The 19923-nt window shown below is 36.2% G+C and overlaps 2 protein-coding genes across 9 annotated transcripts; both read left to right on the plus strand.

Annotated features, from left to right (window-relative positions):
• Positions 1-5434: 5434 nt before the first annotated feature.
• LOC113732864 (uncharacterized) lies at positions 5435-12964 on the plus strand. Of its 8 annotated transcripts, none has more exons than XM_072080887.1 (6): positions 5435-8913; positions 9271-9486; positions 9805-10272; positions 10354-10391; positions 11912-11994; positions 12360-12964. In XM_072080887.1, the coding sequence occupies exon 1, from the start codon at positions 5661-5663 to the stop codon at positions 8754-8756; it is 3096 nt and encodes a 1031-aa protein (XP_071936988.1). In that variant the 5' UTR covers positions 5435-5660; the 3' UTR covers positions 8757-8913; positions 9271-9486; positions 9805-10272; positions 10354-10391; positions 11912-11994; positions 12360-12964. The 8 variants fall into 8 exon arrangements, with proteins under 8 accessions (XP_071936988.1, XP_071936987.1, XP_071936984.1 ...); XM_072080886.1 differs by having other exon boundaries at positions 9805-10087; positions 10200-10272; positions 10354-11994; XM_072080883.1 differs by having other exon boundaries at positions 9805-10391.
• A 3057-nt stretch (positions 12965-16021) lies between these two features.
• Positions 16022-18917, plus strand: LOC113732865 (probable xyloglucan endotransglucosylase/hydrolase 1). Its single transcript, XM_027258879.2, has 4 exons — positions 16022-16342; positions 17141-17241; positions 17454-17647; positions 18274-18917. The coding sequence occupies exons 1-4, from the start codon at positions 16150-16152 to the stop codon at positions 18677-18679; spliced, it is 894 nt and encodes a 297-aa protein (XP_027114680.1). The 5' UTR covers positions 16022-16149; the 3' UTR covers positions 18680-18917.
• Positions 18918-19923: the final 1006 nt, after the last annotated feature.

A 19923-nucleotide genomic window follows, 5' to 3' on the forward strand; every position in this document is an offset into this window, starting at 1 on the left:
CCTTGCATCTTAGGAGGGTGGGTGATTGTCCAAGTTCTCTCCAACTCCTACATTATCAACATACATCCAGCAATTGGCAAAGAGAAATTGAAAGAGACAGAATTGATCCATCTCTTTCTCATGTGATCTTCCCACTTAGAAACTTTGATGCTTAAATAATATATATCATGTAGCTAGTGATATACTCCTACTTTATGAGGTAAAAGCAAGTTTTGATGTTGAATAGCACAAGTATGGGACAAATAAAGAGAGCAGAGCAGACCAAATATTTCTTTCACAAACTTTCTACAGGACATTTGCGGCTAGTAATTGCTGTTTTGGGTTCACAAATGGTAGCCATAAAGGTATATTTGTGACTAGGATTGGACATTTCACCTTTGTCTCTGAGTGCTGCATGGTATCTTAAAATAAGCTAGCTTCTTGCCTCTTGGCCTAACCACATGAGAGAGAGAGAGAGAGAGAGAGAGAGAGAGACTCAAACCGACAACAGTGACGAACACAATAACATGGGAATATTGGCTTGGCCGCTACTTGGCAACTCTACCTCATGCTGTGCCATAACCCATAAGGTACTTATTGACTGGTTTTGGACACATATCAATATCAAACCCTTGGCTTCTCAAGTTTCTGCTGCTCATGAACAACCCGAAGGGATGATTGTTTAACTGATTTTGGGGGATTTTTTTCACAATTGTGAGTTGTCTATACAACACTGTCTTACCCAGGAAGAAAAAAAAGAGAGGAGGGGGGGGGGGGATGTGAAGTCACACAATTATGAGAAGTAGGTAAACTATGTTGTTCAAGTGTTTGAACTTTGCAACCTTGAAAAGATTAAAAATCAACACTTAGACTTTGTTTGATAACTCAATTCAATGCTTAAAATTAATGAGTTCAGATATTAACACGTTCAAATGTATTTTAATGTGATACACGTTCAAATGTATCAAATTTACTATTTAACAATTCAGTCACTTATTAGATTTCAATTTTATCAAATGCACCCTTAAAAGACAAACCTATGTGGGTATTATTGGTATTGTATATTTGATTGCGAACTTTAAGATAAAATTACTCTTTAAGACGACAGGTGAGGCAAGATTTTGGGATGCTTCTATTGGTACAGGTGTGCCAAATCATCACTTAGTCTAATTAGCTGTAAAGATTTTTGTGGCAAAAAGGAAGAAAAAATATTGTTGGACCAATATTTCAACCATTTCAAACTCAGTTCAAACTGGATGAATTAAAATAAGTGTTTCTCTAAAGTGGGGGAGATAAAAATTTGTCTTGGATTCAAGTATTCCCATTGTGGATTAAGACCAGCAGCTTTGGGTATCAAAGTAGTGGAGTTGTAACCTGTTCTGATTGCAATTTTGGGAGCTTTTTTTTTAATAATTTTTGTTAAAAAAAAAGTACAATACAAGTACTATAGTTTTGAATATGATGACGTATATAAAATAAAAACATAATTAACAAATGCATTAATAGAATATTCTCAAAAATTTTCCACCAAAACTGGCAAGCCAAAGGGGAAGAGGACCATTTAACTAAAGAAAACTACACTAATATGAATCAAGTATGGGCAGAGATCAAACACATTTCAGTACCAAATGCTGTGCACAACCCACAGCTTTGGTAAACTGGTTTCCCATAATTTTGCAAACTCAAATGATACTTGTACTTCTACATCTTCTGGTGTAACACAACTCACGTATTAACGTACAACTCTGTCCCCTCTGTGTCACAACAAAAGCTATAAATGCCTCAATGTCTTGGAGAACCGTCCCTGCCAGTTAATGGCCAAGATTTGGCCAACAAAATTTGCAAGGTCCAGATTTTAACATGTGTGGGATCCATAAAACGTTGTTCTAGTATTACTCGCTGTTGTTTTAGTGTTATATCGTTTACAAAAGATGTTACACAATGTACAAAATGCATACAAGCTTCCGGGACGGTTGCACTGACAACCGTTCCAACCCTGTGTCCCAATGTCTTGTTGAGTAGTGTAGACTGTAGAGTCTCTCTTATTCTAGTTTTTTTTTTTTTTTTTTGTCAATCGTCACTTATCTATCCTACTCCTACCTTACCCTATTCTAAGGAGGAGGGCCCAACTGAACCAATTAGAAAATCGACAGGAATTGAATCACCATTGCACCAGACATATGCACTACGCACCCATATGAATTTAACCTACTTAAAGCGGCAAGCTACAAACAATAGTAAGTGATGGAAGACAATATTTAAACCCTTGACCTCCCACCTATCAAGTCTAAACGCTATGATGGTGGCCAGCAGCCCAAAGACTGTCGGTTTCTCTCTTATTCCAGTTGCACTACCCTACTCCTCTCTTATTCTAGTTGCTACTCGAGAGTCTGAACCACAATATTGGATACTCCCTATAAACAGTGTCAGGTTGCAGAACTGCATGTCATGTGATGGCATTCCAAAATACCATGTCTCTTCTCACATCTTTATCCTTCACCGCTTGAGGTATATTAGAATTAGAAATCCTAGGAAATCCAAAACAATATGTATATATTACAACCCTAGATTTGGTTTCTTGATGTACGAGATTCATACTTAATAAAGTCGGTGGCATGGAATCTCACGAATAATAATGTTTCAACACCAGGCACTGATTACTGTATAAAATTGGACCAATATCAACCTTTACCGGAGTGTTGTCCATACCAATTCTTGATTAAGCACCTTTTGATCATTGTTTTAGTGAATTGTTACGGCATCGTAAACATATTTTTTAATCACTTTTTTAATCTCACATACATCACATCAAAAAAGTGCTATGGTATTTTTTTTAAAAAAATTATTCCAAATAATCTATTATCCAAACACACTAAATTTTTAAAGCAGCTGGGGAAAATATAATCGTGGTCCGAATTTGGCCAATGGGAAAACGAGCAGTTACTAATTAGTTCATTAGAGTTGCTTCAACATTAACTTTTAGTAGTATTCCACTATTTGATATGCGTAAAGCTAAACTTAAGCACTGATTAGTATTACCATTATTTTGAGTTAAACTGCAAGTGCAAAAGTGAACGTCGGCCTAGACTCCTAATGGCAACAAGTACATCAAAGCATGACACATGTATATAGATCTGAAAATCAAACGATACAACAAATCTAAAAAGCAATAAACTTGATTATAATCTTGAAACACCGATAAACTCTGAGAGTATCTTGCATCAGATGAATATCATTGGAACCCAATACATTGGTGCCCCTTATCTTCCAATAGTCAGATTTGATCAAAACTACTCGAGCCAAAGAAACTTGTTTTTGTACAGCAAATTATATGAAAAAAAATTGATTTGTATGGTCATATTTTTTCAATCACCATTTTCCTTCGATCGAGCAGTTTTTCTAGATCTTCCATACAAGTCGAAAAGCAAGTGAACCTTAAGAGTCGGATTTAAGTTCAATGTGACAAGAACACAGCTCCCAGGCTAGATAAAGGCCTCGCCAGAGGAAATGGAGCAAGAACGGTTGCAGGAAACAACCGTTCCGGAAGGTTGATAGCCAAGATTTGGCCAAAAAAATGTAAGATCCAGATTTTATACATCATTTTTCACATTATGTGTGGGACCCATAAAATTTTGTTTTATAGTTACACGTTGTACAAAATGAGTTATATCATGTGCAAAATCTGTCTGAACAATTTTTCTTTGACTGTTCCTGCCCCTGGTCCCTCGCCGGATCTGAAACAGACTATAAAAATGTGTGAATTTCTTGCCATACCATAATCAATAGCAAATTTTTCATGTGCTCGATTTGGACTCCTACAGCATAATGAAATATGGGCTTTTCACTGTCTGCACCAGTATTGGGTCCATTTCATTGGAGCTTGTATTGAAGGAAACGACACCAAGTAATACCAAGTAATTGGGCTTTGAAGTCAATGTCTGCTTGAGCTAGCTTGTAGACATTTTCTCCAAAACAATACACAACTGATTTTTTTTTTCTTTCATATGGTGCACCTGCACAGGCCAATAAGAAATCAATGACCAGACTAGGGAGGACAACAGGGGCAAATGTCTACCGGGGAAGGAATGGGGCGGGAGAATTTGCCTCCGCTCTACCGTCCGCCTAAATTTTAATATAGTATAACATTTACGTATGTTTTAATATGCATAATATGAAATAAATACTATATTATTATTATATAAATATATTTGCATGAATTAAGTAACACGTCATGTTATTATGATAAAATGATATAATATTTTGCTAAAATTTCAAAAAAATAATAGAACTATTATTAGATCTATATAAATAGAAAAACTTAAAGTAAATAAGAAATAATAATGATAGTAAGGATAGGGCGGGTTCACCTGTAAGATAGTAGAGCAGGGTGGGGGTGGGGGCAAGGGCAGGGGTTGGAAGAGTGGGAGATAGAATGGGAACAGGAAGAACCTTTGTAGACTGAGACGATGATAGATAGAATTTCTCCCAACGCAAAACCGTCTCGTTGTCATCCCTAGATCAGACTAAGTTCTTATTCACCCCTATAAAAATGTTGAGTTACTTGATTTGAAAGGAGTATCTTTGTCACGATGGCACCATCTAATTGCAATGACAGTTTAAAAATATACAATCATGAATAGCATACACATAATACCCAAAAAATAAAAAGCAAAGAAAGGAAAGCTACTACTGGGAACACCATACATGTACACTAACACACACAAGTACAAGGGAGAATACCTTACATTATTTTTGGCAAGCTACATCGACTAACATACTGCAAGCAATGGACAATGGACTCATATAATAAGCCCCAAAGTTAGATGAAAACTTTCTTTGCAAAATAACTTATAAAACCCAACACTGTGCAATTCAATGTCCTCAAAGAGTAAATGGTGGGTAAGTAAAGGAAAAAGTCCAAACTTAACAGGCACAAAACTGCATAATGGGCCAAAAACACCGACTTGTGAGGGATTAATATGTAAGCATTGAAAATTTTAAGACAAAATGTATTAAAAGTTTTAATGGGTCAATGGCAATTTGACCTTCCAAAGCAGGTGGAAATTCAAATAGCCTGTTAAATCTATAAGTTTTAAATTTTTCTTAGGGAAGCAAAAACAAATTGAAAAGTTTAAGAAGATAAAACCACAAAAGTATGAATCATATTCCTACAGATTTGTTGAGTCATTAGATGTTAGAATTTGGATGGAATTAAACTAAAGGGCCAAATATATTACTTGTTCTTTTTTATTACCAAAAAATCAATTTATTTTGTTTTCATATCCAAGTTTAAATTTTTAGTATTTGGAGGGTTAAATTGAGATTTTAACCTACTTTTGAAGGCCAAATTAGCATCAACCAAAATTAACTAAAACCACACTAAAACATTATAGGGCACAGAAAGAAAAATAAAAAAAATTAGGGTCTAATTTTGCAATTTGCCCTTGCACTTTCACCCGGCTTTCTCCTACTTCACCACCCCAACCCCAACTAGCTAAAGTTGCCTATGGCGGAAGAACTTCCTGAACCGTTTTCGAGTAGTGAATACTGAGTAGGGGCCTGGGATGAGGAACTCCACCTCAGTGCTCACTGTTCAGTGCACAATCCTATACAAAGTATTTTCACAATCCTAAAGAACCCAGACGGCATTAAAAGATGATGCTAATGCTACAGCAATCGCAATGCAAAAACTACCGTTGAGGCATTTCACCAAACACCTTACCTGCACGAAACGGATCTTCTCCTCTCAGCTTCCCAAAACCAAAATGGGCCTATCCTCAATATCCTCTTCAACGCCTATGCAACAATCACAATCACTTAAGGTCAAATCCCTCCACACTTCACTCTTCTGCACGCTCATTCACCTCTTCCTCCGCTGCCACCGCCTCTCAAAGGCCATAGGCGCCTTCTCCGCCATGAGAAGTCACAATCTTACTCCTGATATGCGTTCTTGGAACCGCCTCTTGGCTCACTTCAATGATGCCGGTTTGGTCGACCAGGTGATGATTCTTTACTCGGAAATGGTCTCTTCTGGGGTCAGCCCCAATGTGGGCACCCGTAATATAGTTATTCATTCTCTTTGTAAAGTTGGAAAGGTTAAAGAAGCTTTGGTCATGCTTAGAGACTATAATTTGAGTGACACTGTTAGTTATAATACTGTAATTTGGGGATTTTGTAAAAATGGGTTTCAGAAGGCGGGACTTGGATTGGTGTCTGACATGGTTAAAAGGCGCGTAAAGATTGATACTTTTACTTGTAATATACTGATTAAGGGGTTTTGCGAAATGGGATTGTTGGAAACTGCTGAATTTGTGATGCAAATGTTTAGTGGTAGTAGTAATGTTTATAGGGATATTGTTGGTTTTAATACTTTGATTCATGGGTACTGTAAAGTTGGTGACATGAATGGTGCTGTTAGGTTGACTGAGAAAATGAGAGAAGAGGGTGTGTTGCCTGATATTGTGAGTTACAATATTTTAATTCATGGGTTTTGTAAAGTAGGAGATTTTGATAGGGCCAAGAGTCTCATGGATGAGCTCTTGCATTCTTATGAGGATGTGAACGTTTATAACAATAAGCAACAACAGAACAGTGATGAGGGTGAAAATAAGGAATCTTTGGTTAGACGATTGGACGTTCAACCAAATCTAATAACCTATACAACATTGATTACTACGTACTGTAAGCAGCATGGAGTTGAAGAAGTACTTGCCATATACGAGGAATTGATTATGGCAGGGTTGTTTCCTGATGTAGTTACATATAGTACAGTTATATGTGCTCTTTGTAAGGCTGGGAGAATTGCTGAAGCCAAATTACTTTTTGAGGAGATGAAAATTGTGGGAGTAGATCCCAATCATGTCACTTATTCAATCCTTGTGGATACTTTATTTAAAGCTGGGAATGGCATAGCTGCAGATAGTATACAGAGTCAAATGGTAGTTCGTGGTATTGCCTTTGATGTGGTGGTGTTTACAACTTTGATGGATGGGCTTTTCAAGCTAGGAAGGAATAAGGAGGCTGAAGATATGTTTCAGATCCTTGTGAAGTCCAATATAGTTCCCAATCATATTTCTTATACTGCATTATTTGATGGGCGCTGCAAATTAGGTGATATTGAGGGTGCGGAATCTTTGCTGGAAGAGATGGTGCATAAAAATGTTCTTCCAAATATTGTCACATTATCTTTAGTGATTAATGGCTATGTCAAAGAGGGAATGCTTGATGCAGCATCAAATCTTATGAAGAAAATGGTCAGCATGAATATCATGCCTAATGTTTTTACTTATGGCATCCTCATAGACGGCTATTTCAAGGCTGGTAAGAGAGAAATTGCTTATGGTCTTTATGAGAAGATGAAATTGAGAGGGATCAAGGAGAATTGTTTCATATTAGACATATTGGTTAATAATATGAAAAGAGAAGGAAAGGCAGACGAGGCTGAGGCACTATTCAGGCACAAAGTGTCCAGTGGATTTTTACCTGACCATGTCAACTACACATCTCTCATGGATGGACTTTTCAAAGCAGGGAGGGAGTCAGTAGCACTAGGAATAGCGCAGGAGATGGCAGAACAAAATTTAGGATTTGATGTGACTGCATACAATGTATTGGTCAATGGACTATTGGGACTTGGCCAATATGAAATGCAAAATGTTTATGAGGGTATGAGACAATTTGGCTTGTTTCCCAATATTGCAACATATAACACCATGATTAGTGCCTACTGCCGAGAGGGAAAGCTGGAAAAAGCTCTTGAAATCTGGAAGGAAATGATAAGTTGTGGGGTCATGCCTAATTCAGTCACTTGTAATGTTATTGTTAAAGGGCTTTGTGAGGTGGGTGAAGTTGGTAAATCAATGGATCTGTTGAATGAAGTGATTGTTCTGGGGTTTACTCCCACATTAACTACTTATAGATCTGTGGTTGATGCTGCTTCAAAGTGTGAAAGGGCTGAGGCAATCCTGCAAATCCATAGCCAGCTTGTTGATATGGGACTTAAGCTGAATGTTTCAGTTTACAACACTCTTATAACAATCTTATGCAGGCTAGGGATGACTAGAAAAGCAAAATCAGTAATAAAAGATATGAAAGAAAAAGGTTTCTCAGCTGATACTATCACATACAATGCCCTGATACGTGGATATTGTAAAAGCACACATATACAGAAGGCTTTTGTGACATTTACCCAAATGCAGGTTGAAGGAGTTGCCCCAAATATTGCAACATATAATGCTCTTTTAGAGGGTCTATCAACTGCTGGATTGATGGATGAAGCGTCTGAGCTACTTCAAAAAATGAGGAAGGATGGGTTTATCATGAATGCTAATACTTATGAAATTTTGATTTCTGGCTATGGGAAGGCAGGGAATAAAAGGGAGTCGATAAAGATTTACTGTGAGATGATAACTAAAGGTTTTGTTCCTCGAGTTGGCACTTATAATGTACTCATGCATGGGTTTGCCAAGTTGGGAAAGATGAAGCAGGCTAGTGAGCTTATGAATGAAATAGAACACAGAGGAGTACAACCTAATTCTTCAACTTATGACATACTTATAACTGGGTGGTGTGAGCTATCAAATCAAGCAGAGGTTGAGAGGTCACAGAAATTAGCCTACCAGGCTGAGGCGAGAAGGTTATTTAAGGAGATGAACGACAAAGGTTTTACTCCAAGTGAAACCACAATCTCTTGTATCAGTCCAGCTCTTGCAAAACCAGGGAAAAGGGTTGATGCCCAAAGGTGGTTGGAAAAGTTTTACAAGAGGAAGAGCACTTAATTAAAGATGCAGCTTGATGTCCAATTTGGCAAATTGACCAATAGTTAACTTCAAAATATGGATTTCATTGGAAGTTGAAGAGATTATGAAAATGTTTGAAAGAAGAGTGAAAACAAAGAAAGGAATATCATATTTGAGGAGTTGGGCCCAGTAGCAGGTACAGTTCTTTCATATGAAAGTGAGTTTACCTTGTCTCATATTCTGTTCTCATAATCGAATGATAGCTTTCTTAGTTGTTGATGTATTGTTCCTGTGTTGTCTTAGCTCCTTGCTCTTTACTAGATTGAGGAATATTTCTGCCTCCCTTAATGTACATTTCCAAGTACTTAACTCATACGCTGGATGCTTCCAGTGGGCTAATTTTTTATGTTTATATATATCTTATTCACTAATTATTGCAGTCAACGTTCTCTCTGAAACCTTATTGCAGTAAATGTAGTTGAATAATTTAACTGTTTCAATTGATGTATGTATATGATTTTAGACAATTTCCTGATTTTATCTTTGCAATCAGCATGTGCAGTGCAGAAATCATTTCCAGATGGTACATAGCACATCTTCTGTGGAATCTCGTAGAGAAGTATAAGGATAAAATACATGTCAAAGGTTCAAATTATCAGCCACACATAAAGATCTGGGGTTAACTGCTATATCCTTGTGTCGTGCATAGCTGATTTTTCCTGCTGTAGCCTGTCTAGGCCTGTAGATCTTTTTTGGTTCCAATGAACAGGTAATGAGCTAGTCTTTAACTTTCTATGTAGGAACTGTACCATATGTTCTGCTTATTTGAATGATAATTCTTTGATAAGCAGGAGTAAGCTTTTAGAATCTCTAGCATGGTCTGCTTCTAGCAGTCTTGGGAGGGTTACAGTTATTGGCATGGTTTGGTAGAAATTGACGATACATGATTTCTATTTGCTTCTTGATGTTTGTACTCTGGTCCTCTTCCACCACGGCTGAACCAATGATGTGACTTTAGGTTGTTTTACTGTTTAATAATAGAAATTTAAAATTCCCACTTTTTTAAGTGACTTTTTTTCTGTGACAGGGAAAAGAGCCATTATTGCAGAGTTATCCTCCTGGCAGAAAACAGGAGCAAACAACTAATACATAGAGGTTTTTATGGATACCTAAGTTCCCAGTACTACACTGTGAGCACACATTTTCCACAAAACGAGACACACTATGGGTTCAGGAAATTGTCAAATTGATGTTCTCTTTTTCTGTTGGCTGAGCCACATGAAAGTACAATGCCATTGCATTCTACAATCTGATGGTTTAAGGAATTTATATATTCTTCGGGTAGAACTACATTTCTCAAACTTCTATAGGTATATCATCTCTTCCTCTGACCCCCCCCCCCCCGGGGCGCCCTCCAGACGTTTCCTTCCTGCAGTATTGCTTGACTAGCTGGCTCACTTCGATCATAATTTACCAATGCAGGGAGGTTTTGCTTCTTGGGTGTCTCTCTAGTTTGCATCAACTGGTTTGATTTTGATACAGATTGATCAATTAGGTCATTGCACATCCTTAAAGTCTGAAGTTACATGAATCATGACTGCTTATCTAAGACCAAATTGTTTCATTGACACCACAGAGTATGAAAGTCATAGTTTTGGACACATTCTACATGGGGTAAGTCTGGATTATTTTTTTTTTCAAACGTCAATGAAGATGGTTAGTAGAAATTTGGCTGTACTCTCTGGACATTTTTTGGCTAATATTGTTCTATGAGATTATTGTTATATCCTAAAGGAAAACAGCATCCAATTCTGCTGGCAGTTTGGGATCTTGAATACTTGTTTGCTAACCACTGGACTTAAAAGAAGTTTGTGACTATAAAGAATCAATAGGCAAGAAAACTACTCGTGTTTTTTTACTATTCAATCTTTTTCCATGATTTAGTGCCACTGTCAGTGTTACTGATGACCAATGGTTTTGACAATTTTTTTCCCACTTGGTAATATAATGAAGTGCAAGGATGCAGACTTGTTCTCAAGACGTGAGTCAACAATTTGTATCACTCGAACTACCTAAGGATACAATTTTCTTTACTCAGCTAATTTTAGCTAGATTAAATATGAGAAATGGATACTGAATTTCTTGTAATACCAGCTAGCCTAATCCCACATTGCGGGTTGCATGCTTTTCAGCATTTTCAGTAGATGCAAATTGTTCTGTTAAAGCTGGTCGCGGCCACTGATTCAAGATCTTTTCTTTGCTTTCTAATGTATACAAATGACATCACTTTAATCCAGGATAGAGGTACTTAATTTTTATCTATAGTTCATAGCTCCTGGGAAAAGTAATATCACAATGTTCTAGTTTCACATCTAAATACTATGCCATTAACTCATGGACAATGCAAAATTAAGTATTAATGACGACTTCGCCGCATCTTATAAAGGTTCAATTATAGCCCTGCTATAACTCCCAATGCAAGATTACAGTTCATGGATTCTTGCTGCCACTGTTATGACTTCATTCAATATCGTACTGATAACAAGAAAGATCAGAGTTTTCCCAATTGTTCCATCTCTTATATTCCTATGTGTATGATCTGTAAAATTTTACGGTGTTTGACTAATTCATGCTGGATCTATAATACAGTATTTGAGTACAAATACACAGCATGGCGTCTTCTTTATGTATGTAATTTCTGAGGTATTGGTTGATGCAAAGATGGTATAACATTGGGTTTGCCAGACATAAATACAACAGTTGGAATTGTTATGAGGTCTCAGAAATTTGGGTTAATAGCACAACTACTATGACGAGTTTAAGGACCCCAGTTCCTAACTTCCGGGCTATGGGTTTTGTTCACTGGGTTATATTCATTCACCTACTTAGGTTGTTGATCTGACTTTGAATGGTAAATTATTCATTTTCTCTTGTTGCTTTGGGCCACAATAGCTATCTGGTTGGTGCACTCTTTATGGTGTATTGTTCTCTGTGATCAAGGTCCATTCAGTATTCCATGAATGAGCAACAATTTCCTGGAAAAACAGCAGAATCAGATGATACATTTGGTTCTCTACCAAGTTCATTGATCATTTAACTACATGTTGAAGAAGGATGCATTTATTTTATCTGTTCAAGACTTGTGTCCGTTTGTCCTGCTTTCTGCTCTGACATCCCTTGTCTATCTCTTGCAGCTTCTTGAACATGTCATACGTATGGTACCATGGCATTGAAGGAATTCTAGTTGCATGTGGTGGACATGCTTTTCTGTGATAAGGTGAAGAGTGGTGCATGCCCACCAACCCAACTCCCCCCTTCCCCCCCCCCCCCACCCCACCCCAACCAAAACCCAAAAAAAAAAAAAAAGAGAGTAAAAAGCATGCAGCTTGCATTGGATGGCCTTTACAGTTTACAGAGCGATGCTTGCAATCTACTTGATATGGACGTGAGCTTAATCTACTTGGAGTGAGTAAATTTATGCTGCAATAGTGTGGAGCTGTTGCGTATTACTCCTAGCTATTGAGAAGCAACATTAATTCTTGGCATCAAAAGCTAACAATTTCGTTTTACTACTAGTGTATTACCTCATGTTACTACCTTCTTTTATCTGAGACTGCTGAATGTCTCCTACTTTCTTTGAAGACAGGAGGAAAGGAGAATCAGTTAAACGGTTTGGACAACTGGGACTTCATTTTTAGTCAAGAGTGGGGTGCAAAATTGAAGACAGCAGATCACGGATAGGGTATGCTTCATTTATTGAAAGGGTGAATGAAATTCCAGATGCTGCTCGAGTGAGTACACCAACCGCTCTGTTTTCTCAAGACCAGACAATAGAACATGGAGAGTCGTGTTAAGGCTTTAGGTGCAGGCACTTCTCCCTGTGAAGAGAGAACAGCTCAAAAATATTAAAGGAAGCCACATGCAGGAAAGCATAATAATGGAAACAAGCTGACCAGACTTGACGCCATTACACCTAATTGAGAGGTATGTTTTGATTAGGAAGGCATGAATTTACGATTAGTCTTGAAATGGAAATAGGAGAGCCTTTCTTTGCAGTTTGTTTGGTGAGTTACAATAATGATAGATAATCAAAGAATCAAGAGAAGCAATCCCAGTCCTTGGATCTGTTGTAGCCTGTGAACAGCTCAAATTTTCGGCCAAGTGAAGGACAAAAATTGATCTGTTATTGAATCATGACCAGTTGCTTCCCTTAATCAAAATCTTAGTAATGTGTCACTTCATGTTAATGACTACATGTGCAGTTGTCAAAAAAAAAAAAAAGCAATTTTCTTTTGATATCAAAGTAGAAAGCGTGATTTGTAACTTTTTATTAATAGTCTTGCCTAGCGATTTTGTTGGAACGAATCAAATATTTGCTCATCTAATTCTACCCTATCCAGAAGTAGAAATCTGGCAGCCTAACCAGTGACCCCCCAAAAGAGCATATTAACGTTTAATGTAGTTTAGATCTAATTCGCACAATTTGCTTGCCGATCCCTTTCCCATTTTAGAAAAAGAGAAAGAGGGTCGGACTTCTAGACAAATGTAAAGAAAGATGAAAGTAAAGCGAGTATCCCATTGTCCATTCTGCTTCACTTTTTCTTCTCATTTTTCCAAGGCTGACTAGAATCTCTTCAGTCTAGAAGAGCCTATATATAGATCTTGGAATGTAATAAGTGAAGTATTTTAACGAGAGAGAATCAGAAAATGTCGCATCAAGGCAGGACAATTGCCTTTGGAAGGCAACTGTTTCTAGCATTTAAAGGCCCAAAATTTTGGTTCACAAAACAAATATTCAAAAGCATCCTTCTGCTCAAATAACGCCTGTAGTTCTAATATCACTAACATGTAATTTTTTTTTGAAATGAATAATACAAGAATTTAATATCAACGCTACTCTTTTACTTTTATTGAAATTGTCATACTTTTTAATTTGAGATATTTTAAAATGTTTGTCATCATATCAAAATTTAAGTCAATATTTTCAAAATCGAAACGAATCGGTTGATTTGATCAGTAAGATCGCGAATCGGCTCAGTATCCGATCTAGTTCACTGCCTAGCGTTGATTTCACATAAATATGATTTGTGATCTCTTTTTTCAATATCATTTCCACCATTATCTATATTTCATATCAAATTTGAATATGAATATTTGAGTGCAATTCTAAATATAAATTCATTAACATCATCAAATCACTATTCTCAAGAAGTTCAGAATTTTGAAATACGGCAATCAATAATTTTTTTGGGATGCGGAAGTTTTTTTTTTTTTTTAAATAACAATCCAAGATTTATTCCAAGACTAGTACATTATGTTCTGACTCGAAAGTTGTAAAAGTTGTGACATAATGATGTTGGACAGACGCGTTGCTGCATTGAATGATGTACCCAGAAAATGAATCTGTATAAAGAACATGGCTGTGGATTACGTGTCCGAAAGAATTTTACTACAAAAATGAATGAAGTATCCCTGCCCTGGTCCGTCGAGGGGTTGGGTGAAAGCTGCCAATAGTTTACTGCCAAGAGCCATTGGTCCTCTGTTGCCTGGCTGCTACGAGTTGAAGAATTTGAATTGAAAATTTCCACGAAGCCTCTCTCTCTCTCAATCCAAAAGAAGATCAAGTGCATGTGGATGCCTCCGCTAATTGCTCCCCAATTGGCACCAGCAGACAACAGAGAAAACTGCAGTACCAATTGGCCACAAAAAGCACCGAAATGCGAGCAAATTGATGTTATGTTGGAGCTGGAATTGGACGCGGCTTGCGCCAGTCAGTTGTTCTTTTCCACTACATGGACCAATATGAGATAAACAGGTGTAGACATGATTCTATACCCGTAGAAGACACAGTACATTTTACCAGCAGACAACAGTACATTTTTTTTTTTTCAAAATTCCTATGTGATACTCCCTCCGTCCCACTTTGACAGTCCTGTTTTTTTTTTCACACAGTTTAAGAAAAAGTAATTAACTTTGTTGGAAAAGTAAATTTAGATTGCTATTTTTCTAAAATATCCTCACATTAAATATGGTACAACTTTATGGGAACTTGAATTGATGGTAAAAAAAGAATCAACTCTCATGAAATGTGGTAGTTTTATAGTAACAACTACTTACATTGAAATAGGGTATTTTAGGAAAATTAAAATACAACTACATTCTTCAATTGGAAAGTGGACTACAATTTGGAACAGATGAAAAAAGAATACAGGACTATCAAAGTGGGACGGAGGGAGTATAAAGTTTACTAATTAGTAGTACTACGATGGATTATACAATTTCTCACCTTTGGTTTTGGCACATTATATTAGGGTGAGATTTCAAGATCTATATGGACAGGAGATTATTTGAAAATAATACTATGGTACGTTTTGTGATATAATGCATGGAAAATAAAAAAGACGATTGAAAATTATATTTATAATACAAGCAAGAAATCTTGTTAATCAAAAATTCAAAACTACCTCGGCAACCTCAATTAATGTTACGAGCAGCTCATGCACTCCAATGAACTATTGGGTTTACATCATGACATTCAAAAACTTTTAGTTTTAAGGATAGAGGAATGTAAAATATGATGTTATATGACTTTATGTTTTTTATTTAAATTCTAACAATTTAGAGCCCATTTGCATTGTGAGTTTTGGAAAAAAAAATTTTCAAATTAACACATTTACTAATCATCTTTTTATCTTATATACATCAGATTTTTATATGACATTTTTTTACAAACTTTTTTTTTAAAAAAAATTGGAATGGAAACGAGAACTTATCTTTCTGCACTAGGACATTTAAGTTTTTTTCAAAACTTTTTATTGGAATATTTCAAAAATTTCAAAGAGATATGAACTATTTATGTAAGTTTTTTCAATGTGATGCTATTAGTCAATACTTTTAGCTTTTAGTAGCATTTTGCAAGAAAATTGTCTTGGTTTCCAATAGTACAGTGTTTGGATACCAAATTATTCCAAATAATATTTCGCTTGCATCACAAACACATTTCCCAATCTACCTTTTTATATTCCCAATCACCTTTTTATCTCACATACATCATATCACAAAAAGTGCTACAGTAATTATTCCAAATAATATTTCAAATAATACACTATCCAAACAAACATCAACAATACCCACACCTTAACTTTACTAAAAAGGTGATTCCGCCCGGAGTGATTGTGCTACCCCAAATCTAGGGATAAGTCCACTTCCAACAACTTTTGGTCGCTACAAATTTCCATCCCCCCACATGACAACATTATTTTACTGCCTATAAATCTATATAATCCACATGCAAAGGCCCTCTTCCTCACTTCTTCACATCTCAGGAGTCTTGCCATTTGACTACCATTTCTCTTTAGTTTCCAGTACCTAATATTAATTTTATTTTTCTTCTCCTATGCACTAGAGATCAAGAATAGTAGCAGCAGAAAGTATGATGGATCTTAAGAAGCTCTACCTCATTGGCACAATCTTGTTAAATCTGTCCATATTAGCCGTTGGTGCTCAGCCCAGGAAGCCAGTGGATGTGCCATTTCAGAGAAATTATGTGCCATCTTGGTCTGCTGACCATATCAAGTACATAAAAGGAGGTAGCTCTGTTGACCTTGTACTGGATAAGATCTCAGGTATGCCCTTCTCATTTTGCATTCCATTTCTTTCAATATTCACACATTTGAGTGGTTTTTGGAGCCAACAAAAATCCCTTTTTGTTGCTTCATTGGCAATGTGCAACTTTTTTTATCTCTGCCATTTCATGTATTCCACTCTTAAGAGTTCTAGATTATGATATCGTGCTACTTAGTCTGTCTCATTCCTTCCGATTGTAAGTATAATGATCAAGAATCTGTCACTGGCTTGGAGTACTTTAGACTAGATAATCTTGCATTTGTAATTCGTAGTTCAATTCGATCCAAAATAAAAAAGAGATCTGAGTATTCTGCTTTCAAAGCTTCTTCCTAGTACCTTAAACTAAGTTACTGTTTCAGATTGTTACTAGAACTCTTGAGCTAAGTTTATTAGCCATTTACTGTTGGGGCTTCCTTTTTTCTTTTTCTTTTTTTTAGCTTTGTTTTCTTTTTGGGGATCCATGTTTAATAAAGCATTTACAGTAATTTACTCACAATTACAATGTTGAAGCTAGTGCGGACTGTTGAGTATCATCTAAACATATACTATCATGGATTTAAGTTGTGACAAAATTGTCAAATTCCATCTTCAAATCCTGTTTGGCGTAAAAGTGAAAGCATGAATTTGTGCTTTGTGACGAAATTGTCAGCTACCGAAAGCTACTTGTTCCTGATATCTGGGAGGTTACCAGAGGCCCCTTCCCTTAATGGCTTTGCAAGTTAAAATGAGAAAATATATGCATCAGAGTAAGTTCTATGAGATAGCTCTTTATTTACCATTTCTTTTCCTCTTTAAAGGTACTGGATTTCAATCAAAAAATTCGTATCTGTTTGGGCATTTCAGCATGAGGATGAAATTGGTGGGAGGGGATTCAGCTGGTGTTGTAACAGCATTCTATGTAAGTGAACATGCCCTCTTTGTTACATTTTACCACCAAAAAAAAAAAGAAGAGTACACAATAAAGTACCAAAAAGAAAAGCTATTTTTCACATGATTCTTCACAAATCAAGAAACAGCTAATTTGATAGGAGGAGCAATAAAGAATTAATGAAGAAGACCAAATATAGATGATGCCTAATGGTTATGTGGTTGTATATATTATTGTTTCAGCTGTCATCACAGACTAATGAACATGATGAGATAGATTTTGAGTTCTTGGGAAACAGAACAGGGCAGCCCTACATATTACAGACAAATGTGTTCACAGGAGGTAAAGGGGACAGGGAGCAAAGGATCTATCTTTGGTTTGACCCTACCAAAGGTTTCCACGACTATGGTATCATATGGAACATGGATATGTTAACGTAAGTTCCCCACCATCTGCAAAGTTTCTCTGTCGGTAAAAATGGTTTTGTCCCCAAAAAAAAAAAAAAAACCTTTCAAAAAGGAAGGGAAAAAGTCAGGAAGATTTGAAAATTGAATTAGGAATCTCATGATTACTTTGTTAACGTCTAAGTCAAGTGAATAATTAATTGATTATTTATTAAGTGCCATCTTCATCACTATGTTCATTTAACTATGAACAAATATTTGTGATGATAAATGCAAGATATACTTAGTAGGTTGGTATAATTTCTTTTCCAAAGTTCTTTTTTTTTCATGGTATAATGGAATATAAGTTATGACGATCATGGAAAATGTGAGCCACCAGTTCAAGTACAGGATACTATTATTATTGAACGCTCAAGCAGTGGGATAATGCATATAAATTAAATTATTGATAGCATTTTTTGTGATGTGATGTATATGAGATAAAAAGTTGATTGGAAAGATAAAAGAGTGATTGAAATTTGTGAAGTAAATTATTTTACTTCAAATTTTGTTTGTCCAAACACACCACATTCTAAGATAGCAAAATGAGTGGTAATGCATGAATTCAAACATCATCCAGCATGTGTGAATTAGATTAATCTTGGTGTAATTTTTGCAGGTTCTTTGTTGATAACTCGCCTATAAGGGTGTTTAAAAATAGCAAAGATTTGGGAGTAAAATACCCATTCAATCAACCAATGAAGCTGTACTCAAGTCTTTGGGAGGCTGATGATTGGGCAACAAGAGGTGGATTGGAGAAAACCAATTGGGCCAATGCCCCATTTATTGCATCATACACATCCTTCCACATTGATGGCTGTGTAGCATCAACACCACAAGAAGTCCAGGTTTGCAGCACAAGAGGCCTCAAATGGTGGGATCAGCCAGCCTTCAAAGATCTGGATGGGGAGCAATACAGGAGGCTGAGATGGGTCCGAGGGAAATTCACCATTTACAACTATTGCAGTGACAAGGCAAGATACCCTACTCCTCCTATTGAGTGTTCAAGGGATAGAGATGTTTGAGGGGTTGAAAATGTGAGGTGTCAAAATTTCATTTTTGTTTTCCTTCTCAAAGGAAAATGAATAAGATAATTAAGTTTGAAATTATCTTTGATGTACCTTGTTTGGATATCTTGTTTGGTCGTTTATGTAGCTAGATGAGCCATGACAACTATTGGTTGTTTGTGAGGAGTGACATTGTACTTATGATAATTTTTTTTCCTGAGTTTATTATGATCAATAGAACATTAAATGGGGTAAAGTAATACGATCAAAAGATCAAGATTGCGCACTACTAGAAATAAGATTGCAATTACGGATTTCGTACTTGTATCTATCGTTTAAAAATGTCGTGATTCTGAGTCGCTTCCTGTAGATGGACTCTAATGGGAGTATGTTTTCAGCACAAAGCAGCATTCGTAAAATGTTTTGCTAAAATTTGCTTCTTTGTAATCCTTACCTATATGAGATGTTAGCAAAAACTTTGGCAAGAGATCATTTTGTTCATACAATCAAAGTGGAAAAGAGTTTATGTAATATTGAGAATTTAGAGAGAGTGGAGTTGGAAATCCCCAGCCTGGTAGTTTGAGGACAAATTTTGCAAACTATGCTGAAATGGTTCCTCTTCTAGTAAAATCAAATTGAATAGTCTAATAGCATAATCGGATCCTCTTCTTTTGAACGAATTGAGCTTGAGACCACCATGTTACACGATATATGTAAAGGGCGATGTCAATGGCATTCCAAAAATTTGTTAATCATCATACTTCTGTTTTAACTTTTTTTCACCTATGAAACGACAAATCTTGAAGAGTAACTTTTTTTCACCTATGAAATAACAAATCTCGAAGAGGGAAAAAGTGATGAGAGGAGTGCAGAGTAATAACTTTTAGAAAGTAATTAACATTTTCCGTATGTAAATTCTAAAGAAATGCTATTAAATATTTCTGCCATTCTTTCTCCATAATTCGTATTATACCTGGCAATTGGGCGGGTTGGGCGGATTTTGGGCGGGTTAATGTTGGGTTTTCATTTAAATGGATTATACCCAACCCGCCCAACCTTAGAGTGGGTTAATTTTGGGTTGGGTCATATTGGGTCATCTCAAACCCATGACCCAAATATGACCCAATATATTAATTAATAGATTTTGATACATAAACTCTCTCAAATACATTTTTACATACAAAAAAAAAAAAATTTCACACACATAAACACATTTTCTCATAGATACACATAATTTTACACACTAAAACACTCATAGACAC

This window comes from Coffea arabica, chromosome 2e (genome assembly GCF_036785885.1).
Source record: "Coffea arabica cultivar ET-39 chromosome 2e, Coffea Arabica ET-39 HiFi, whole genome shotgun sequence".
NCBI classification, from domain to species: domain Eukaryota; kingdom Viridiplantae; phylum Streptophyta; class Magnoliopsida; order Gentianales; family Rubiaceae; genus Coffea; species Coffea arabica.

Coding starts and splice junctions, on each gene's coding strand:
- LOC113732865 (XM_027258879.2), top strand. CDS start 16,150: ATGATGGATCTTAAGAAGCTCTACCTCATTGGCACAATCTTGTTAAAT. Junction 16,343..17,140: donor TGTACTGGATAAGATCTCAG/GTATGCCCTTCT, acceptor TCCTCTTTAAAG/GTACTGGATTTCAATCAAAA. Junction 17,648..18,273: donor TGGAACATGGATATGTTAAC/GTAAGTTCCCCA, acceptor TAATTTTTGCAG/GTTCTTTGTTGATAACTCGC.
- LOC113732864 (XM_072080885.1), top strand. CDS start 5,661: ATGCAAAAACTACCGTTGAGGCATTTCACCAAACACCTTACCTGCACG.